The 23745-nt window shown below is 40.4% G+C and overlaps 1 protein-coding gene across 17 annotated transcripts in view; it reads left to right on the forward strand.

The window, feature by feature from the left end:
• Positions 1 to 23745, forward strand: part of LOC111564120 (adhesion G protein-coupled receptor L3-like) — a 266802-nt gene that overhangs the window by 116380 nt on the left and 126677 nt on the right. For all 17 annotated transcript variants that reach the window (XM_055007698.1, XM_055007699.1, XM_055007703.1 and 14 more), the window contains one exon: positions 12988 to 13097. In XM_055007698.1, the coding sequence (XP_054863673.1) occupies positions 12988 to 13097 (110 nt within the window). The remainder of the gene's footprint in view (positions 1 to 12987; positions 13098 to 23745) is intronic.

Below are 23745 nucleotides of genomic sequence, written 5' to 3' on the forward strand. Positions count from 1 at the left end.
GGTGGCTCTCATCGATCGGTCAACACAGGAATATTTGATTGTCGCTCGGGCGACTCTGCCAAGACACTCTTCTTCATTGTAACAAAGGTGGCCATTTTGAATGTGGGGGAATATGCAGTTTTGAATACAAACCTGCAAGGTCATGCTTCTTTAAGAGCACATTGTTTATTGCTCAACCTAATGGCTTGTATAGATGGAGCAGTTTGTTATTAGAAACTCTTATCTATCCCTTTGTCATATAGATAATTAGCAGCTGAACTCCCTCCTAGACATGAAGCATTGTGGGTGACTGTCAGTGAAGCAATGCGGTTTTAGGCTTTGAAAAAGGTCTTTGAAGAAGAAAAGTGCTGGAAGCGCATACTGGCCCAAGTCGGACACTGGAAGTTACCATGGTGACAGCGACTGGAAATGAAAAATCTGTGCTTAGAGGCAGGCCTTGGTGTGTCTGTGTGTGTGCATGGGAAAGTGAGAGAAAAAGATAGAGGGGATTCAGTGATACAGTGTGCCTATTGATTTGTGTGCAGATTATAAATACAGTGAATGGAGTGCGATTGTATTTGAGTGTTGATGCAGTTTGCTTTGTCAAACCTCAGAATTTTTTCCGATTTTCCAAAACAGAGATTGAATAACGGTCCAAGGAAAAGGATTAGAATCTTTTTTGTTGTTGCCATGCAGCGCATGCAGCCACATAAGCCCCCCAAAGCACTCTTTTGACTGGAACCAGCAGCAGACGTCGCTCTTTGTGCGTAACAAACAGGACTTGATGCCTCGAAAAAGTCAAACCGCATTTCTGTCTCTCTGTTTTTATTCCCTGTCCATTCCTGTGAAGGCTTGCACAGCGGTGGCACCACTGGGCATCTGGGTAGGGAATCTAACACTCACAGAGATGCTCTTGAGATGGGCTTGGAATCTCAGCAGGGACGGTTCAAAAGGCTTACCTTGGTCAGCCATGATGGGGCCTGTCGCTGAAATATCTCAGAATATATCACTTTATGCCGTCGAGGGAGTAAATTGAGGGTGTGCTTGTGTGTGCACGTCTGTTTGTTCGCCTGCTGAGATGCTAGTGCTCATACTAGCATAATTTCAATTTAAGTGCATACATGTGCACGGCCACACACCCGTCAGAAATCTTACTTCACACCTTGCGCATCAAATTATCATTTTTCTTCAATATGTGACACATCAATATCCATGTGACCGCGGCAGTAAAAAAAAATATGACCCAATCCTCACTTTTACACATTCCCCCTGGAATGAGGCTTAGCCCAAAATGGGTCTACGGGCTGAAAGTCCCAGGGGCTTTAGCTGGAAGATAAATCAAGCGTCACCGGGAAGATATGGAGCAGCATCATTTGTTGGCAAGAATAGAAAAATTCATCCTGAAAATCGTAAATCATTAGACAGGCAGGCCCAAGTGAACAAGCCTTACCCCACCAAACAAATCGATTTGTGAAGTTGCTGCACGTTTCAATCCTCCCTTCTGCTTCCTTACAGGCACCTGGAGAGACACTGGTGGGTGTTGTTATTTACATACAGTATACGTAACCAGGGATTAGACGGATCCATTTTTTGGTCACGGATGCTTAAAATCACACGTGGAACTCTATTTATGTGTTGACTTTTGATGTAGTGCATTTAGGTGTCAGCATGGGAGCACTCAAAATATCTTCCTCCACATTTTGACTTTAATCTCTCTCAAACTATCACCTGACGCTCTACATGACATCGATACATACAAAGACATCTGACATGCCCCTGGCTGATTGGAACTGAGGGGAAACTCTTGGGAAATGATCAGACTGTACGGTATATAGCGTCTCGTGAACTGTCACAAACTGTATGTTGCGTTGTCAGTCTTGCATGGCAGAAATCCCTATAGCCTTGTTTTTAATGAGGCAGTCGGGATGTATTGACAGGAGCGCCTGTGCTGACATTTTAATCAGACATAGCTATTGCACAATATAAATCATATATGTCTGCATGTATGAAGACACTGTTTACACAACGTTCTCCGTTTGACAGCATCTATATGGAAATGTGTTTTTTCAATAAACATTAGAGGTGGATTTAGTTCATTCACAAGCTAAAACAAAGAAAATAGACTGCAGATAATGTATTATTTATTGGAATTTCCACTCCAGGCTGCAAGGCTGCGGTTCATTGTGTGTACGCATGATTCCGAGAGAGATATTTAAACTAATATTGGCAAGACTAGGAATCGCTATCAAGTTTAAGGAAAACATTGTTCTTTGCTCTCTTTTGGGCTGTGCAGTTTTCAAGATGTGTATCTCCAGACATCCAAGGAAATGACAGAGGATTATTCTGCTGAGTTTATCTTTGCCCTTTTGAGATAGACACTCGTGTCTGTGCTCCAAAAGACCACTTGCTGTGTCCCTGCCTTGAAAGCAGAGATAAGCTGTACATGCCAATGCACGTATGGAAAGGGCCGAGCGCTCACGAGAGAGCTGATTCATTATGCAAGTTGTATTGTCTTCAGAAGAATGGTTGTTCTGTATATTATCGCTGGGTGAAAGAATGCAATATAACCGTAGCAATATGAACTCTAACACTCATGGAAATTAATAATCATACAGGGCCAGGTTTTATAGTGCAATTTAAACAATACACTCTAACCGAACTCCCCCTGTGAAAGCGGTTTTGCAGGATTTATTTGGATCAGTCTATTTTTTTTCCTGATGTTGAATTTGGATGCGTCTAACTCCCCCAGCGCTCTCCAGCATGTGCCAAATTTATACTTTAATGGAATTTTGGTGTGCACAGCCAGATGGATGACTACAGCATGTGCAGAATCACGGCCTGACCTTTCAGGTGGGAAGTGAAATTGCATCATCTAATACCTGTTGTGGCACATAAATAGATGGATTAATTTCCAAGAGGCGAGCTGAGCAAGTTTGATCTGTCTACTGTTGGATTTCTACTCCTTCAGCATATCAATAAGAGGAGCCTTATTTGATATCCTTGCAAAGACATTGCTATTATACTTTCATCTGATTCCATAATCTGTTTAGTCCCTCGTCTTTTTTCCTCTATTTATTTAATTGAAATACAGTGTTTTTGTGTACTTTTCAACCTGAATGTTTGCTACAAGACAAGAATATTGTGTTTGTTTTAGCTCTCGCAGAATGATTTGGGGTCATTTTAGATGCACACAAAAACTTGTCAATTTTAACTGTTGATTTTGTTGACTTAAATGCCAAACTGTTGCTAGCACAGAAAATCAGCTACTGTAACTGTGCAAGTTGGTTGAAATGCCATGTGTTGTTTCCAGCTGACTAATTTTAAAACAATGTGAACATATTTTTAATAGCTACATACATTACTGGGGGCTGCAGCAGTTATATTGTAGATTAATCTGATTATTTTACAGATTCATCTATTAATCACTTTGTCTAAAATGCTGTCCTAATTGATCCAGGCTTGTGTTAGCGCAAGCTCTGCCCGGAGGTCATTAAGCATCGCATATGTCTTTGTCATGGTGCCCATTGCTAGCTAAACCCCTACAGTACTCTCAGTTTCAACATGAACTGCCCATAGTTGAGGTTATTGGGTTCTAATCAGTAAACATTAAAATAATAAACAGTAAGAGGCTCCGCTGGGTGGAAGAGCCAGCTGCAATTAATTTTATGTCATGCATATATAGATACAGGTTTTCTCTCCTTCAATTTTTGACCAGCTATGTATCATTAATGGATAGCTTGGACGAAGAAATGCTGTTTTTTTTCTTAATGCAAAGCAGAGCTGTTCAGCTGTTGAACAGCTTGTTAAGATGAACTAAAGGTGAAGTAGCCATCTGTAGCCAAAGGCCGTCCCCCTTTCATGCATCAAGTTACTTACTCATAGTAGTATTCTTATTTATACTGAGTTATTTTAGATTTAGTTGCAGTCATTGGTGCTCCAAAGTAGTGCAAATAGAGAGTGCATCCTGCTCTGTAATTTAATGTATCAGTTCAAAATGCTTGTCACTAGTAACTGTCATTCCAAAGCACTGCAAGGTGTTTTGAGTTACTAAACCTCACCTTCCTTTATAGTCTTAGCTGGTATTGTTCTTCCAAAATCTCTGCTGATGAGTCTTGGTGGTGTCAGTTCAAATTTCTCTGCCCTCCTAAGTTTTAGACCTAACTGACCTAACAGCAGCCAAGCTGAGGTAAATAAATGCTCGTCATGGGGAGGAGGGCGTCCCCTGAGGTGATAACCTTTGTCTGGCCTGACCTCGGATCCATGTGTTGTCTGACAAAAGCAACAGCCCGGACAAAAAAAGTCTTGGTTTTTGTCTAGTTTTTAAAAGACAAAATGATCTTGCAGCAGAGGAGGGTGAAAATAAACAACAGACAAGAGAGAAATTGAAAGCAGAGGCATTACAGAGTATGCGTTCATGGCGGAATAAGCGGATGAAAGATCGATCAGCTGAAGTAGATGTGAAAAATACTCTGCTTTGCTACACTCAGGCTGTAGATGTTCATGGAGGACTGAACAATAGCAGCTTAAACTTGTCATGACCGCTGCTGTTGACATTAGCCCTGCAGACTGCTTCCATATGGTTGCTGAATACAGAATGTTGAATTCACAGTTACTACAAGTTCAGATGTGCTGAAACGCCCTGGATACAAGCTTTCTCCAAGCTGAGACGGAATAAAAAATGCATAAACCATACAGAAAAACAAGCTGTGATGCAGGATTCTGTCCCTGGGTGGGCTTTAGTACGTGGGGGCAAGCGAAGGTTTGGTTGTTTGGATTTGTCACATTCATCATTGTGAGACATAAACAAGCCCAATATCTCTTCTGAGATATTATTGTCACCTCAGTTAAAGTGCTAGACCCGCCCAAACATACAGCCAAACAGGATAACCATGTGTTTATCTAGCTGAGTTGTACTTGAGGCTCTTGAACTGTTTCCAAGCAGAAAGACTTGAATCCTGTATGTCGCCCCCGTCCATAAACTCTCAGTGGTTGCAGTTGATCATCTCCCTGCATCCAATCACAGTGCTTTGGTGCCACTGTATTTTCTCTCGGCTTGTTGTTGCGTCGGGATGAACTGCGGCTTATCTTCCAAATACAATATTAGAGAGAGGGGGAAACTGTGTGATGTAAAATCTTATGAAAGCTACTAATCTGTGTGAATGGCTGAGAGGGATTATGCTTGTCAGGAGGCAAAAAAAAAAGAGCTTGAGATGCTCATTTTTTAAATTTTTTGTTGAGAAATAGCATTGAAAGTATGTAAGCAGGGGAAGGAGTTCATGAGAGATGATCAATCCTGACCTTTGTTCGACCACCCATAATGAAACTCTTATTCCAAACTTAATAGAGCTTGATAAAGGTCAGTCATATAGCTCATGCGCATAAACACTCTGTCTTCGCAATGCTGAACAGTCACGCAGCGCTTTTATTCATTTCTGCTTAGTTCCACATAGTTAATCCTATAAAAATAAGGAATATGGCTGCTGTTTTGTCACCCATAGCGTTGCATGCAAACAGTCTGAAGGAGCCTGGTGATTTTTTTCTTTATTTTTCTTTATTTTTTTGCTAATGCCACCCAGTAGATAGCCGGCGTTGCAGTGTGTTAATCTTAAACGCAGTCGTCTTGCTGTGACTCCTCGCATTGATCGATCATCTGTTGAATATGAAGGTGCATGCGTGGAGATGTTCACTCGTGTTTGTGCAGCGATATGCGAGCTTAAGCACTCGAACAGCGAGTTCCTTCGGCGATCAAATCCTCATCGCCCACACTCGGCCATTGTATCTCTGTTGCATACATTCATTTCCCAAATCTTCCCCCTTCTGCTTTTTAATCTGCATCGAGCGGCTCACTTGATGTTTTGGAAACAAACTCTGCAGCTTTAGAGGCGAAGGCAGTATTCGTTGGCTGGATTCTGCAGTGCCATTATAGATAATTGATTGGTTCGCTGTGTGGACGGGGTTATGTGTGTGCATGAAAGTAGAGAGCGTCTCTGAAGAGGCTGTTTGAATATGTATGTAACAGTTCTCTGTCACCCTTCGACTGAACCTGTGAGCTTCCAAACATACTTCTTTCTAAAGGGATCCACGTTTTGCCACCAGGAAGGAAAATCTTTAGGGGAAGTTAAAGAAAAACTTCACAAAGTAAATCCTGACTGCTATTACGGAGCTGGATAGTTGTTGGCAATACAGTAATTAAACTATGGATGCAGCTATGCACAGTTAAGGTTATGCACCTTTTCTACAACTTCTTACATTTTTTTCAGGAATTTTAAGACACATGACATAAATATATGTTTTACCACATTATTATTATTCCGGATGTCTTGATCTGCTACCAGTGGTTAAAACTGGTGCTGATCATGGCATTTTATTAGATAATCAGTGTCAGCACAAACGTAAACTTGATCCTTTGTTTACGTAAAGCAAAGGCACAATTTGTTGCATGACGCTATAGAATAGGTATAGAACAGAATAGGTAAAATAGCTTAATTGTCATCATACATGGGGGCATGACGAAAATATAAATAGCTGCAACTATTATTCATTACTTAGGGAGGAAAATATTGAATGACTTACCTAATCAGTGATCATTAGCATTTAGTCAGTGGACACATTATTAGTTGCTAGTGCTATGTCAAGCTTTCTGTGCTCCTACAATGCAAATATAGCGTGCAGTGATGTTGGTGGCAAATTTATATCTTTGTTCTGAGAACTTTTCTAAATAAGTGGTTGTTGTTTATAGATTCATGCAGAAACTGCTTCTCGTTTTAATCTGTTGATTTTGTCGACATGAATTCCAGACTGCAGCAGAGCTAACGGCTTTCTTAGCAATTAATCTTCAGATTATTTTTGAGATGAATCTATTGATTAATTTTGTCTAGAACACTGTCACTATCCTAGTTGATCCAGGCTTGTCTTAAACACACAAGCTCTGTCCGGAGGTTATTAGGCGATACAGAAGTCTTTGTCATGGTGTCCATTACAAGCTAAAACCCCACAATGTTCGCTGTATATCATTAAGGAATAGCTTGGATGCAGAAATGCTATTTTTTTGCAGAGCTAAGTAGCTGTCAAACATATGCATTGGATTGATTTCAACCGTGTTGTACTTCAAGTCTGTATTATCAAGGAAAATGGTATTAGATTGGGACTAAATATTAAATGACTGAAAGTGGACTGGATTGGGGGAAAAAGCATAATCAGGAGATTATTATTACTCCACAGACGGATTCTCAATGATCCGGATCAATGATCTTATTAGGACTGGTATTTTTTTCCTAACCTCATTGTCAGTAGCTGTTATGCCTATATACATATCTTGAATAGGTCATTTTAGCTGGTGCAGTTTTGCTTGTTAAATCTGTAATCTGGATCAAAAGAGACCACCTGCGGCTGGCGATGCAGAGAAGCCACACCAAAGAAAGAAAAACTGTGTTATGATATAACGGATTTATTGAAGCAGTCTGCAGGTGATGACGAGGACAGTGGCGAAGAGACAGAAGCATCAGAGAGGAGTGCGCAATGAGCACTGATCTAATTAATAATAAATAGATATATAATAATAATATAATTAATAGAATTTTAAATAACTGATAATGAAATCAAGCTATTGGATCAAATTAGGTGTAAAGGGATTGTTGCATTAATTCAAGTTTTTACCTTCTACTCGCAAACTTGAGAATTTTTTTCATATATTGGCAGCCTTGTGGAAGCAAAAGAAATGAGCAAATAGTGTATTTAATTCAGGATTTGTTGATTGACACTCATGAATTCAGTGCACCCAATTCCCAGGCTACTTTTTGTTGCAAGTCCAGCCCTGTTATTTTAGTTTGTTATACCCCAGAGATTACAGAAAGCGCTTTGGTTTCAGAGAAATTTGATCACACTAATCCCCAGCTTTGGGGATCCTTGAAGTAACTCCAAATAATTGTAAAAGAATACATTTTTCTATAGAAGCTCTGCAACGGGAAGCTTGATGCATTTGCTCCCTAACAAGCTTCTCTGCGTGAACAGAATAGGCTTCCGCAGGGACTTGAACTGATAATTCCTCTTTCTGTAATGGAACAACGCTAATCGACGCTTCGCTATTACCTTTTACCACTTCTTGGTTTTACTCAAGATCCAAATGTTCGAGCCTGTTTGCTTCCCTTCTGTTTGGAATGTTGAGGTTTTCATGGGAGGTTTAAAGGTTGTTTTCTTTGTGTGTGCTGCACCGGGAGACAGGCTGAATGAGAAAAGATGGATGCTGCGGCGTGCAGCTGGGAAAGATAATGAATGAAGTCGACCGTGGGTGGCGAAGACCATCACTAAGGCGTAATGGGTCCCAACAGAGTGACGGGGATATTGACCCGTCCATCACTTTTTCCTTCTCCCTCCTTTTCTTGCAAACACAAACTCTCACAAGTGTGTACACAGCGCACAGAGGCACACACTGGAGAGTACACATAAACCAACAATATGCACTTTGTCTCGGCACACCCTCGCTTAAAGAACCTTGTGCATCTTTTTGTCTTCTTAACACACTAGAGTGGAAGCGAGGCAAATGAAGAGTTTGCGCTCCCTGACAGGGACCGTTTCATCAAATATATATGAACTGTGGAAGAACTCCGAAATGTCCCCTCAATGCAGCTGGAGCGTCCCTGTTCTTATTTCACTTACTTCAGGCGAAATTCTTTGATATGGATTCTATGGAAAATGACTCAGAGCAATTTTGGCGTGCTGGAAGCAGATTCAGCAAAGCTTTTTTTTTTCTCTCTCTCTCCTGAACTTTTAAAAGCTGGCGAACCTTTCTCTCCTTCCACTCCGTTGGTATTTCCCTCCTGATATAAATCACTTGAGTTCTGAAAGGGAACAGTGGTGCACACCAATTCTCTTTTATTACTCCCCAATATGGACAAATCTGTCTAGCTTTGACAGCAGTTGCACTGTCCCTGCCTGTCTGCTTCGCTTTCCCTTTCGCTCATTGATTCATTTATTCCTCTGTCCATTCATCGATTCATTTATTTATTATTTGTCCCGTGTCAGTGGTCAATAGACTGAGGAGTGTGGGGAGGCTCAACCCACTTACTGTCATCAGAGGCAGCAGCAGGATCAGCCGGCGATTATAGTGATTACAGTTTGTGCTTACATAGAGCTCTGGTGCTTTGTGCCACATCTCCCCTCGTCAGCTGGCAGTCTGAGTTCTAATCTGCCAGTTATAACAAACAGCAGATGAGGGAACAGGAGAGAAAAAAAAAAGCAGGAGAAAAAGCAGTTTGTGACCAAATACAAAAATCCTGGGCTTTTATTTTGAAATCTTGTCTGATAGAAAGATTAGAATCCATGTGCTCTGTGGGCATCCTATTGTCTGCTTGTGAAGTTTCCTGCAGCAGCTGCTTTTTGCATCTGTACACAGCATATTCGATCACGCCGAATCCATCCCCCTGCTAGTTCAAAGGCTTCCATCAAAGCCAAGTGTCTGATGAAATCCTGATTACCCCCCCTAATTGGTATTGTGAAGTCGTCGCGGCACGTGGCGCGAGCAGCTTCTCTCCGCTATCGATCCCCCCTTCCCTACTCCGCCATTGATTTGCACTTACTACATTTAATTGTAATTATTTCTCAGCCTTATTTTATTCCCCTCGCAATGTCCAGGGTTGCCTTCAGGACACAAACTGATAAAAAAAAAAAAAAAAAGCACAACAGTGATGAAAGGGATTTGGAAAAAATGGGTCAAGATAGATGTTAAGGTTGAGATTAAGTTTGCAATCCACGTTAAATACACATTATGATGTTTAATCCCTCAAGAGGAAGTTATTATATGCTGCGGTATGATTAAAAACTCCAGATTTGCTTAACTTCTGGGGCAGCGTCTGTACATCAAAAATATACTCCTGTTGTCCATTGAAATGGTTTATAATAGCAAACAGGTGCGGCTGTATGTTAAATCCATCCATACATCCAAGCATTTGTCTCTTCTCCAACCTGTCTTCTGTCCCCCTCACTTCTAATTCTATGTGACACCTAATCTTAACCCGTGTTTTCACCCGCTGATTACAAAATCCCCTCAGCTCCAAACAGAAGATACCAGAAATTGTAGTAAACAAAAAAAAAATCAGGGTGTAGAGATGAGAAGGCTGCTAGGATAATTGTTTCTCAGTTTCATAGGCTTGACCCCTTCATTTATTTGACTGGCATTTACAGCTTGCAAATTAACTCTTCATGGGCAGCCGACTGATGGCGGTGAGTGAGCGGCGGATGGATGATGGTGAGTTCATGAACCCATAAAGCTCACATGGGAGAGAGTCGACAGACCATATCTCATTAGCTTGAAATGAGATGGGATCTTTTTTTTTTTTTTTTTTTTTTTTTGCTTGTCCCTCACTGGTTCGATTGATTAGTCGGCAGCCAATCAATGTTAATTAAGGTGTAGAGAATCCTTTAATTGTGGCATATGAATCATTGTGTCAGACCCCGCCTTGACCTTCACAGGACTTACACCGTGAAAAGGAATAAATACCATTTATATATTGCAAGATAATGACAGAGCGTAAATGAGTATGGATTCGATGGACGGCGATCCTCAAATCGAGGCCGCCCTGTATTTTTTTTTCTTTCATTTTGCAACTACATGCAGAGCTCTCGCTGATCGATACCCGTCAAAACGTTTAAGAGTTAATGTCGGGAGATTAGTGTTGCTATTATGTGTGGCGAGAGGCTCTCCGTGCATATGAAGTGGGGCTTTGATTGATGACTGCCAAAAACAAAATGGCACATGAGAACACCTCTGGCACCATAATTGTGTTTTTTAATGAAGACCTACATTTCACGTTGGAGCTGATTTCGCACTCAGTTGATTGTGTGTGTGTGTATGTGTGTGTGTGCGCGCACCCCCACCCCACCCTCCTCTCCACCGCCGCCGCCATCCATCATGGAGTAATGACAGGGTAACCTGTGCATGGTTTAAAGCCTGTTGGTAGGTCCATGACGACGCCTCCGCAGAAAGATGAATTTGCCAATGACAGAACCACCTGAACCTTTAAAAGAAACTGGTGAACTTCATAAGCTTTGGACATTAAACATGTCATGCAACTCTACTTCAGTATACAAAGATTCATGTTTCTACTATTCTTGGCTTTTATTATTATTATTAAAAGTGCCAATAAATTATTTTTCTCTATTTAGATATGATTAACAAATTTTAAAAAAAGGAACATTCAACTAGGTAATAACCCATAATAACATGATAACTCATAATAACATAGTAATACTCCAGTAATAACCTATAATAACTGTAATCCAGCAATAACATAATAATACACAGTTTAAATTGGAAAAACATGAAATAGAATAAAGGAATTCAACGTTCTCAAAAATACTTCCTAAAAATCAATTTTGCACATCTCCACAGAAGGATAAATTTTCTCATGACAGGACCACCAGAACCCCCAAAAAACTGGTAAATATTGAACATTAAACATGTCACACGACTCCTTCAGAATACCAAGATTTACTGTTTTCACTGTTTTTGGCTGCACGAATGGAGTCTGTCTAACAGTCACGCAAAACAATACAACTTGGTATTAACCCAGAAATACATGGCACAAAAATTAACTCCAATAATCTTCTGTAATTATATATAATCCTGTAGTAACATAATAATAAGTTAAAGAACATAAAAGAAAATATTATGAGACATTTAGCTTCTCAAAAAATATTTACTAAAAATCAGTAATGTTGCTAATATGTGGTGTTTTTATGTGCATTTTTAACAAGTTACAGAACAACTTCCATTGATTAGCCATTTTGCTGGCATACAGTGTGAAATTCCTAGCCAGAAAAGTTGAATGTCTGGCTAGCGTGTGTACAATATTGATTGTTGTGGTGGTAAATTTACATTTACATTTCAAATCCAGTTTTGCAGCTGGGGTGGCGAAAAGGGAGGAAACAGAGTTATACAGTGCACTGTGACAGTAAAAAGTATGTTTTGGTTTTTTTTTAAACTTTAATAGTCATCAAATGTTCATGTAATTCATCCACAGCCGAAGCTAAAATTACACAAACACTTGTAATCTTTTGGGGCTTTATTGACTTGCACCCATTAAAAATTCAGTGTTTGTGGAAGAAGCAAGTTACCCGATAATTTACGAACTGTCTGAGTCTCATTTGGCAGCAAACAGCCTCAAACAATCACTTCTTCTAGCTCCAGTCAAACCTGATACTTTCAGGAGGAATTGCAGACCCTTCTTCCTTCCAGAGCTGCTTTCGCTCAGCAGTTTTCTCAGGATATTCTCAGGATGTCTGGTGTGAAGGGTTCTCTTGAGGTCATTACACTGCATCTCTGTCGGGTAGACGTCTTGGCTATGGCTCCAAATACGATGATTTTCCTTAGTTTGAAGCTGTTCTATTGAGGATTTACTTTAATCTTTACGGTTATTGTCCTGCTTCATCGCCCAATTTCTCCTGAGTTCAGCCTCCTGACATTATCCTGTAAGATGCCTTGATAAACTTGGGAATTAATTTTCCCTTCGACAGTGGTGAAAGCAGCCTCAAATCATAATGTTTTTTGCATCTTATTCACCGGTGGGATGGTCCAAACTCCAAAAACAGCAAATCCTACCCTTCTTATAATGCCATGTGTCATTCATTAGACTCTCCTTGACGAGTAAATGCCAGTGTTCTGTGTTTTCTACCTTTGCAAACACATTTCCAGCTTTTTCCACACATTTAGTACTACTTTCCATGACAATTAAACTGTTTCTACTTTTAAGAAAAATATGCCCCTTTAAAAGTATCCAAATATAGAAATCCTGCTTGATTCTCATAGATTTAAGGCAAGCAACTGGATGAGTTGTTTTCATAAACCGTGGAGCTCTGTAATCTTCATAATCTCTGCTACAGAATTAAATACTTTCTGCTTCATTACCCACATGCTAGACATCTGGCTAATGTTCCACTGTATATTGTGGCCACTCAGAAGGACAAGATTGCTGTGTTTTTTTTCTAACAGTGTATTTTTTCCTCTGCTTGCAGATGTAATAACAGGACCCAGTGTGCTGTTGTGGCGGGACCTGACGTGTTTCCCGACCCGTGCCCAGGAACCTACAAATACCTGGAGGTCCAATATGAATGTGTACCTTACAGTACGTATTCCACAGTTCCTGCACTATCTCAAGCGCTTCCTAATGCCTCTCGCCCATTCTCATTTTCTCATAACAGCAATGACTCATCAGCAGCTCAGTCAGTGTGCAGCACTAGTAATGTTCCAAATGTTCAAATATATCTCAAATGTGTCATCCAGTCTAGTAGAACAGACCCAGCAGTGGGTGGGAAGACACATGATCCCGACAAACATAGCGCGCTGCATGAGGACAGGAAATGTTATCGACAGTGTTGTTTGCATGTGAAAAATTCTGCAGCTTTCTTCATTTTCTTCACACCATCAATTATATCAACAGACTCCCAGATGAGTACCATCTTCTGTGGGATATTGGTTGTGTAATTTATTAATGAGAGAAGATCTAGAGATAGAGTATTACAGTGGTTAATGTGGATTTGATACCTCTACCAATACAGCTGTGTGGGGGTTAGGGTGTTATGACATCCTTAAAGGAATAAAGTCTGCTAATGCATTCAGTCAGAGACAGTGTTAGCTACGTTTCATTTTGTCGATGGTACTTGTCACAACCTTCCCATCAGCTCCCTCAGTTCACAGCGCTTTAATATCTTTGAGGAGGCATGTCTGATCATGTCAAGTCTCAGTTTGTGTCGCAGAAAGAAAGGCCGATTTGACTTTCATCGAAATGAAACGTTTGCGGTTCAGTTCAGCTCAGTGGACGCCGGCTAATGTTCAGACAGCTGAAGCATCTCTGAAGAGGGGGTAAATAAAAATGATTTAATTAGTGCAGCAGGTGAAAAACAGGTTTCACATCACTTAAGTGGAAACATTTGGGCAGGGAAGGGAAGGATCAGCATTGGGTGACAGGATGAACATGGAGAGAGGAAGTCCAGGTGAAGTCAGAGGAAGTGGCTCGGACACTGCAGCGTGACCTTAGGTATTGTTTTATAATGACCTTTGGAGTGGAGCATCAAAGTCACAGTAATTACGCCTGCCAGAAACCCTGACATTTTCTGGCTTTGTCACAAATGAGATCAAACTGGAAATGTTTGGTCACGGGCATTTAACTGTGTAGTCTTCAGCCGCTGGATTGAAGCAAATTCTAGTTATTGAAATTCAAATCAAAACCATCTTTTTAACATTTGATGTACTTACATGGCTCCCTCAGTGGTCTGTCTGACGGGAGCTTTCATGTGGTGAAGTGAAAGCCTTTTTCTACCTGTGATCCCGAGCTGGCAAATGGCTCTTTTATACCTGACTTTTTGTAATATGCACATTTCGCCATTTCAGCCACCCGTGGAGTCTTTCAGAAGTGTTCATGTAAAACAGTGACCCAGCTCAAGGTGCTGCAATATGCAATAACCCAACCTTCATTAGTCGACAGTTGGTTGCTTTCAAGTTCTGTTGGCTCTGCTTTTCAATCTACCGATATTTTGCCATTGTGTCCAAAGAATGGTTCCCTGGACGAACCGAGATGGCCTTTTTTTTTTTTTCATCTTCTTGAATTTTCAACTTTAGCATGCCAATCTTGGCACATTTTGTCCTCAAAGGTTGACAGGTAGAAGCCAAGCCCTGTGCTGAACTGGAAATTACTAAGGATGGCAAGACGGGGTGGGTGATCTTGGCAAAAGAACATTTTGCTCTCTTTTGGGGAAGAATCACAATCCACAATCTGACTTGCAATTCTCCCCATAGATTTAGTTGATGTAGTTGGACATGCGTCTGACTAGATACAAAGGCCCAATTAGTAGTGTTAATTGCTGGTTAAGATTTTATAAATTAAAAATACATGAACTGATAAGGCACATGACGCAGGATAAATGCATTGTAGATTAGCTACAATACCTGGTTGCACCACCAGGTGGAGTATCTTACTATTTAATAAGATATAAAACTGCAGTACTTTTGTGTTTAATATTACAATGACCCAAGAAAAGAGTCACTAAAACTATAGGTAGCTGTGTGCAATCAATCAGAAAGCATTGTGTGGGTTTAGCGAGCAATGGGCACTATGACAGAGATTTATATGGCAATTAATGACCTCCGGCTAGAGTTGACTTGATTTATCACGAATCAGAATCTTCTAGAGCGATTTTCCTACAGCCGCCTGGCTCATGCTTCACATTGTAAAGAAAAGCTCAATCAGCATATGGGATAATGACCACTGTATTTATTTTAACGAAATATCGATCACTGATTTACAACACAACCGACTATCAGTTAAAAAATTTGATTAAAATTTGGGTCCCTAAGCCCAACTTCAACTCCTGCATTTTTGTTTCACTGATTTTAGTCTCTACTTTTAGTACCTCTGCTACTTTGGCATACCTTCACAGTTATTTTTCATCCACCATGCTGTCGATTAAATTGGCTACTACGTCACTGTTGTGGATGTCAGTCTGCTGCCTCTTCAGTGAGTTTCTCATCTTGTGAACAAACTCCAATGCCACCAACTTGGACTACAGCTGGCGATGGTTGTCCACTATTTCATTACAGATGGACTTTATGGCATGTTCTACTCTGTTGCCTCTGTGAGCTTAGCTTGGAGGTACTTGAACCAGTTCCCCACTTGCTTCTTTGTTTTCTTGGAGTGGACATTCATTTCTTAGCAGAACATTGACTACTGGCGCTAGCTGTAATCCAAGATGATGGAACTGGAGTCTGTTTGGAGCTCAAGACACTTAATGGAGAGGCGGCTGAACAACACTGAGGACCATCACAACAGCAACAAGGCCAACGAATGTTACACAAGGACTCCACTTTTCATTCATATCTGTGATTTAAATTGAACTTTTACTTTGATGCTGCTCTTCCAGTCACTTTCTGTAATGTCAGTGTTTCAAATTGATAGTTTAGTAAATTTTATGAGACTGATTTACGAGACAGATTTAGTCCATTTTCCTTCAACTGACGATGATCCCTGGATTTTTAAAGAGACTGATTTATGGAGACTAATTTAATGACCCTGTTGCACCTACGCCTGCAGGTGGGTAATGTAAAACAGGATGGGCAGAATGAGGTTGTTTAGCAGAAAGTGAACTTTGGAGTTCAGATTCTGGTTATTGCCCTCCAGAGAGTGATAGAGGAGTTATTTCCTTAATTTTTTCCATTCTGATCCTGATGGCTTATCTTCTTGTACCTTCTGTCCAATTGTAGGTTACTGATGTTCAATTTACTGATCTTATATATATGCATATATACATTATAATGTGGATATAGTCACACATTGTGGCTGCATACAAAAATCCTGCTTGTTCAACATGAAAGTTTGGTTTCCTGCCAGTCCTGTTGAATATCATGAAATTTCCAGTCCCATCCCATCCTGTTTCCATTACATTCACTTTATTTTACTGGTGTCACCTTTTAAAAATCATATCAAGCCACACAGTCAGACATTATGACTCCATATAAAAAGGCTACCACCCAATGCAGACGATTGGTTTTCCTGTCCCGTCCAGATCCCTGTGACACGATGCAATTGCCCTCTGGGCCGATGGGACTTGTGCGATACCCAGGGGACCTGTGGCGTTTTCATTCAGTGTTACCCTAATACCTTCTTTTAAAGCAATAAATTTGACTAATAAAAGGCAGAAGTGGAAACATGACAGCATTCCCATAACATTGGGAGACTTTTTCTGGTTTCTGGCAGCGTAATTGCTGTAACATCCAGGCCCCTTATTACGGGTCCACAAGGGAGGAATACGGGGGCACCTTGCGTGGTGTAGCTATGGACTGTTCCCAGATATCAGGATAGGATAAAAAATTATGCTGGCAACGCATAAACATAGCAGAAGTCATGTAGGCGTTTATTTGTATATTGAGTGAGGAGGTAAAGTGCAGTCACAAGCAGTCACCGGGGATGGATTTTGAGATTTTTATAGCAGGATGTGAATGAATTCATCTGTGACAGGCTGGTAAAAGATCTTTCTACCTCCCAAATGAAGCAATCAGATTCTTTTGGGGTGGAATGAGCCACATTTAGAGATTGATTATGGCTACAGACATCCCATGTTGAAAATTTCCCCCCTCAAACATAGCAAAAATATGGGTTTGTGTGTTAATTGGCACTGAGGTATGGATGGAGACATGGCAGCTCAATTGTAGACGGTCTTTTAACACAAGTCTCCTCACTGAGTTCCCGAAACCGACTGAAGGATTTGAGTGTTTAATAAGAGAAGCAGCCACCCATGACTCTCAACTCTCTTTCAGTTGGTGGAGTCTTGACTCTGTATTCCACTGACAAGCTCTCTCTCTCTGTCTTAATTCTCTTTTTCTTCTTCCAAGTCTCCCTCACTTTCACTTACATTTTGTCCTTTAAGTGCTCTCACTGCCCCCCTCCTCCAATATATCCCTTTATTTTGCTGCCTCCCCTCCTCTTCTTTTTCTCCTCCACCACCTTCACTGACAGCTTTTATCTGTATTCTGCTTTGGGGGGAGCTGCTTCTGGGTTTTTTTTCTTCATTTTTTTTTAGGATATATTATCACTCCTGCTCTCCATATCTTTTCCTAAGCACGGCGAGACATTGCACAATCAGATCGGCCGTTAATAATGGCAGAGGAGTGTGCGAAATCGATGGACACATGCCGCATATACAATATTGATTTTATTAATTTGCGATTTGATCCGCTCCATCAGTTGTAATGGGGAGCAAAAACTGTTACGACAATTACGTGGCGGCGTCACAGCGCGAGGCGATCCATCATATTTTTCATTCGAGCTGCTGTCTGAATAATTACTTGAGATGAGCGTCGGTGAGGAAAATGAAATTGATACACATTTTTACAAAAATAACTACCTAATAGAATGTGCTTGTATTTACCCCTGTAAATCATAATAAGGCTACGCTCACTCATATTTGATGTTATTTTTTTCCTTCTGCATGCTTCCCATGCGCTTTACAGATTAGTAAGGCTACCTCCAGGCACTGACCCTTTATGATGACTCATAAACGTGACTGTGCTCCAATAGCTGACATCCATCTCCGCCCCGCCCTCTCACCTTGACTCCTCAGCAGAGATCTGCTCGTCTATTCTGTTAGTGCCTTATTAAAACCTTCCTCCCTCGCCTGCTCCGTCTTTCTTTCTGAGTAACTTAACAGCTCCTCCCAAAGGTCGAGCTTACAACAGGTCAACACAACTCCCTCCTACACACCCAGCGTTCTTCCTCGGCGGTAATGAAGCATTTAGATCCCCTCGGTGGCCTCTCAAATTGTCCGACTTGTCGCACACCGAATCACATACAGACCCAGGTTGCCATGGTCGGCCGTTGAAAGAGTTTTTCTGTCGTTGGCAGCTTGCTTTCCACCAGAACATCCAGCGCATCTTCCCTTTTAATAATTAGATGTACCTTTCTATGTAGTTTCCATGGAAAATTGACTGGTTTGGTGCCGGCGAGCGGCCAAACCCCCTCCCCCCCTCTTTTTTTTTTTTTTTTTTAAATGAGGTAGGGGATAATTACATGTCCTTTCAGGGAAACTTTTTTGTTCAGCTTCACTTTTTCAAAAACTGACACTTTGCATGTGTGCGGCAGGTGAGGTGGAGCGAAATTGAAAGACAGAAAGAGGCTGAGATGAGAGCAGAAGAACAAAGGAAGGAAACCTGCTGGCTTTCTGTTGCTATACATAAGCCCCTAGTTCCCCCACTGTTTGTAGCTAATAAGGACAATGTAAAATCCTACCTCGCGCTATGGGATCCGGCTCAGACCTGTCAGATACGCCTCACACTTTGGAAGTTAAGCCAGGACATATAATCACGCAATCAATTCTCCGATTTGAACGGAGCGGTGTAATCCTCGCAGAAAGCTGCCATGTAATTTGTCAAGTTCTTCTATTTTCCAACTTACCTAATTAGTTTTTAATTCACTTTGCTAATAATAACACACATAACAGGTTCAGGGAGGGCCTAATTGAATAATGGAGTAGATTGTTTTGGCAAGTTTTACCCAGCACCTGCTACTAGTCCGTGCTGGCAGGTGAAACCATGAAATTGATGCTCTACACATGGCTATCACTTACAATGCGGCTTGGGCATAATGTGGCGTGATTGCAGGGTCCGTTACGCAGCGGTCACACCTAAAGCGAACGCCACCTGTGTGACCGGAATGGGCCGTTATGGCTGTAAAGTCTCATCGGGGTAGCTCAGGCAGGGATTTTTGGCAATTAAGACAAAAAAAAGACGAAGATTTTGCTGCTTTGATTTAGTCACTCGGTATTCAGACATCATCGTCTTTTCTCTTGGATAATCTGGCAGCAAGTTTTAAGCCTCTTGAAGGGTGGATCACCTCATTTGATGTTATCAGTAAATCTACTAGGCAGATTGTATGAGAGTTCAGTGGATTTTTGCCCTTGAGCTCTTTCCGAGCCCCGTTCATGAGGTCTAGCGTGGGAGTCGACACTGTGACGGCAGATACATCACAGAGCCACACCCTCCTCAGTCCCCAGTGAAATGCCAGTGAGCATTAGCTGGCTTGTTCAGACACTTCTTTTCTTTTTTTCCCCCCCTCCTTCTTCTTCTTCCCACCTCAGCGACCAGCTCCACTTCCTACCATGTGTGAAGGGGGCCTGTAATGCCATCTCATCACTCAGTGACAGCTGACCACTCCCCGGCCCACACAGCATGCTTTGATGACTGTGGCTCTCTGTCACATATCTCACACGCCAGATTCACAACGGTGCCGTGGCCTGAATTTGCAGCGATTGATCTTGTCAGAGCACATAGTTTTTTTTACAAACTAGGTATTGCAAAAAACAAAAAAACGCTTTGGTTTTTTGAGGGGATTTACTCTTTACATTGAGTCCAACTGAAGTCCCAGCAACCAAACAAAATGGCATAAAAAGTCCAGATCCAAGCACTCAAGACCCTTAATTCATGTTGCCTTGTGCCTGATTAACTCAGGATCAGTGCCTGGACCTGGACTTTTTATGACATTTTTTTGTTTGGTTGTAAGACTTTCGCTCTGCTTTATCATTATTTCCTTCCTGTCATTTACTCCTTGACTCATAAATGTTTTGTTTTTTTTTGCATCTCGTAAAAATAATTTAATATTCAGTATCCGTAGTTTCAAATTTGTCAATCATTTTTAGTGACTTCTTAGTCAGAATACTAGGTTTGAAAGGCTTGTTATCTTTTTAAAAATCACCAAAATTACTCCATTAATTTGAATCAGAATATGTCAAAACAAAAAGAATCAAGTTTTCTTCTGCCCGACAGCTCTTGAATTACTTATGAAGCATTACATCAGAAAAACTTACCAAATATAAGCTTAAAATCATGACATGTCACCAAAATTACTTTATTTTACATCGTTCATTTCAAATTTTTAAGCATATCCCGTAAATATCATAAAATTCTGCACTCATCTGCGCGACTGCGATACCATACATGACTCAATACAAAGAATTTGTAGTTGAACTAGACTGAACTGCAGGACGTGTGTATTGTATATAGAGTCACCATTTTGCCAGTATTAGTTACACCTGTGGGCTCTTGGAAAAATGTTGTACATGTTAATTCTATGTTTTTTTTTTCCATTTTTATAATATAAATAATCAAAATATTGCTTTCATGGCATTGTAAAATGCGTCATACTGTTCAGGACTTTATATTGCAGAGAAAACGGTGTTCTTGTGATTCACAGAGAAAGATGCTGGAGTAGAAAACTAATCACAGAATATGACTTTTTGTTCTGGAAGACATTCTGACATGTCACAGCAAGAACAGCACAGGTGTAAGTAACAGAAATAACTCAGTTTCAGTGAGCTGCTATTGCTCATGCTGACTCACTGTCACACTGCTGTGGTTTACTGGGACACTTGGACAGAACAGAGTCACCAATAACATTATTAGTGACATCTGTGCTTCTTCTCCTGTAAGTGGACGCGACTTGTTGATGTGAGGATTTAAGTGCAATTGGTCTTGATATACTTAATCCTCATCCTTATCGCTTTGGTTGACTGTCTGATTGAGAAAGTGGAGGCTGCACTTGTTGGCTGCAAAACATAAAACCACGTTTAAGTTCATTGATTTCCGTAGCAGCATCGAAAACTCAAATTAAAAAAGTAAAAGTATTAGCTTAGGCGCCTGATTTTTCTTCGCTATGATTATATTCTCATTTGATCAATATTGTAAAACCCTAAAAATGAGAAGTTGTGCTCCTCGTGTAATAACATATATTAAGAAATAATGATCTCTGTCTGTAGCTTGCATAGTGCTGACACAGGGAGGATTGTCACCATAATAGAAGTGCAGTAGCATAAAATACAAATGGCATTTGCATGAGTGGGGTTAATAATAGCCCTTCTGCAGAAAAAGTATATATTTTCCCAGTTCAGAGACGATACGGTTGCACAGGGAAGCAGCGATTACCGATGTGAACAAAGTAAATGTGGACATGTAGAAATTGGGTTCCCCTAATATGATCTATCAGGTTGTGTAGCCATGGCTCAGAAACATATATATATATATATATATATATATATATATATATATATATATATATATATATATATATATATATATATATATATATATATATATATACATATATATATATATACATACATATATATATACATACATATATATATATATATATATATATATATATATATATATATATATATATATATATATATGTATATATATATATATATATATATATACATATATACATACATACATACATACATACATACATACATACATACATACATACATACATATATATATATATATATACACACCACCATGTGTGTATGTATATGTATCTTCTTGGATGCACAAATATATCCACAATTGCTGAACAAGCTATGGAAATTCTCATAAACACTTCCATTTATGTAACACCAGCAAGGCTTTTATCTCAGCACACACACACACCGAGGCACGCACGTGTTAAAGAACTGTTGGGGTGCCAAGTGTCGAGGATATAGCACTAATTAGAGATTGGTCTCTTCGGGGGTTCTCTCCTTTTTAATGATCACCCAACTAATCAAAGCTCCTTTTTCATTTTCTTTGTTCACTGGTATTCAGACTAAACACCCGCTCTGTTCTGCCTCTTCCCCCAGAAATTCCCCTCCACTCCTCTGTTCTCCTTCGCAATTCCAAGGTCCTTGAAAATCGAGACATATTTTTGGAGGTGCAATTAGGTTATTTCTGCTCCACTTGCCGCTATGTTTCACCCAAAAAAAAAAAATGTATTCAATTTTGTTTTGCCTCGGCTGCACTTTGTCTCTTCCCTCCCTGCGTCGGTCGGTATGTCCCACGTGGATATCGGCGCTGGATGGATGCCAAGTCCTTGCACCTGTCCCTCAAAGAGAAACAAACACATGCATCCTGGCAGACACAAGAAGAAGAAGAAGAAGCAGCACACAGCATCCTGCATTGTCAAGGTTATGAGATAGCATAGCTGCTTCCCAGTAGGAGGGAGCAAGAAAGCGACAGAGACAGAAAAGGAGACGCTACGGAGGATATTGAATAAGTACCAGAAGGGAGCACAAAGAGCAGACAAGTGGTTGAAAGAAAAAGAGGGGTTGTTGAGAAATGGAACCTGTAATGACGGTAGGGGAGACTCATGAGCGAGGGAGATGATGGGAAGAAAAAAAACGAGAGAGATGAAGAGAGGATTCAGAGAAAGAGAGATGGTCGCCTGTGTGTCCTCCCCCATCCTTAGGCACATGCTATTCAAAGCCCTGTAATTTGTGTCATTAATTAAAAAGCTGATGGGATGGAGTTAAGGGGTTTGTGCTGTGCAACTCCTTGGATGAGGGGAAAAAGAGAAAGGGAGGGGGGAATATTACAAAAAAATATCGCCGCCATTTCGCCCATGAATCTCTATTAGTGGCTAATGATACCATTCTGATACCTCTCAACCATTAGTGTGAAATTGGGAAGCATTAATTATTCAAATGAAAATCCATACAGCTGCCGCTCACATGACAGGATCAGCACTTGCAGCAGCTAAAGGTCCCCATTGTTAGCTGCTCCACATGTGTCTTAAGCAAGTACAATAAATATGCAGAGCAAATTATCAGGTGGAAATTATATCCGAAATTATGCATTAGCGGAACAAATACTGTGAGGACTATATTATGCAGTGGCTATAAAACTGAATTTTTACTGAGTATGGTGTATAGCTGAGCAGCGGGTTGCCTCAGCAAGTCTAATCCGAACTGTCACACAAGCAAAAACACTTTATACATTCAAGTTTTTGATTGCAATTAACAGCTGCTGCTGTCGTTTGCAGGCATAGAAGTATATTATTTTAAAGCCATAAATGTGGGCTCCCTGGTGGGCTTATTAAATTTCCTACGACAGCTTGACCAATTAGGTGAGCTGCAGCATCAGCCAGGTCGCTTTGTTCAGTCTTATGGATTTGGTGCCGAATAGCAGCCAAACGGTTAGAAGCTGCATACACAGTTATATGATTAAGAAAGTATTAACCTAAAATATAACTTCATAAAGTTAAACCAACAATTTGCATCTTTTTAAGTTAAGACAACTTCTAATGAAATTGTGTTCATTCAACTTACCTTTTCCTCTTTAATCGAAGGCATTTGTAGTCGCCACGTACTTAATGTGAACTATTTTCAACACATTATTTAAAAACTTTTGTGTCAGGTCCTTTATTAACATAATCATGAACTGAAGTTTTTAAGTTGACTCTAATTTTAAAA

The sequence above is a fragment of the Amphiprion ocellaris genome, chromosome 23 (assembly GCF_022539595.1).
Source record: "Amphiprion ocellaris isolate individual 3 ecotype Okinawa chromosome 23, ASM2253959v1, whole genome shotgun sequence".
In the NCBI taxonomy this organism is placed as follows: domain Eukaryota; kingdom Metazoa; phylum Chordata; class Actinopteri; family Pomacentridae; genus Amphiprion; species Amphiprion ocellaris.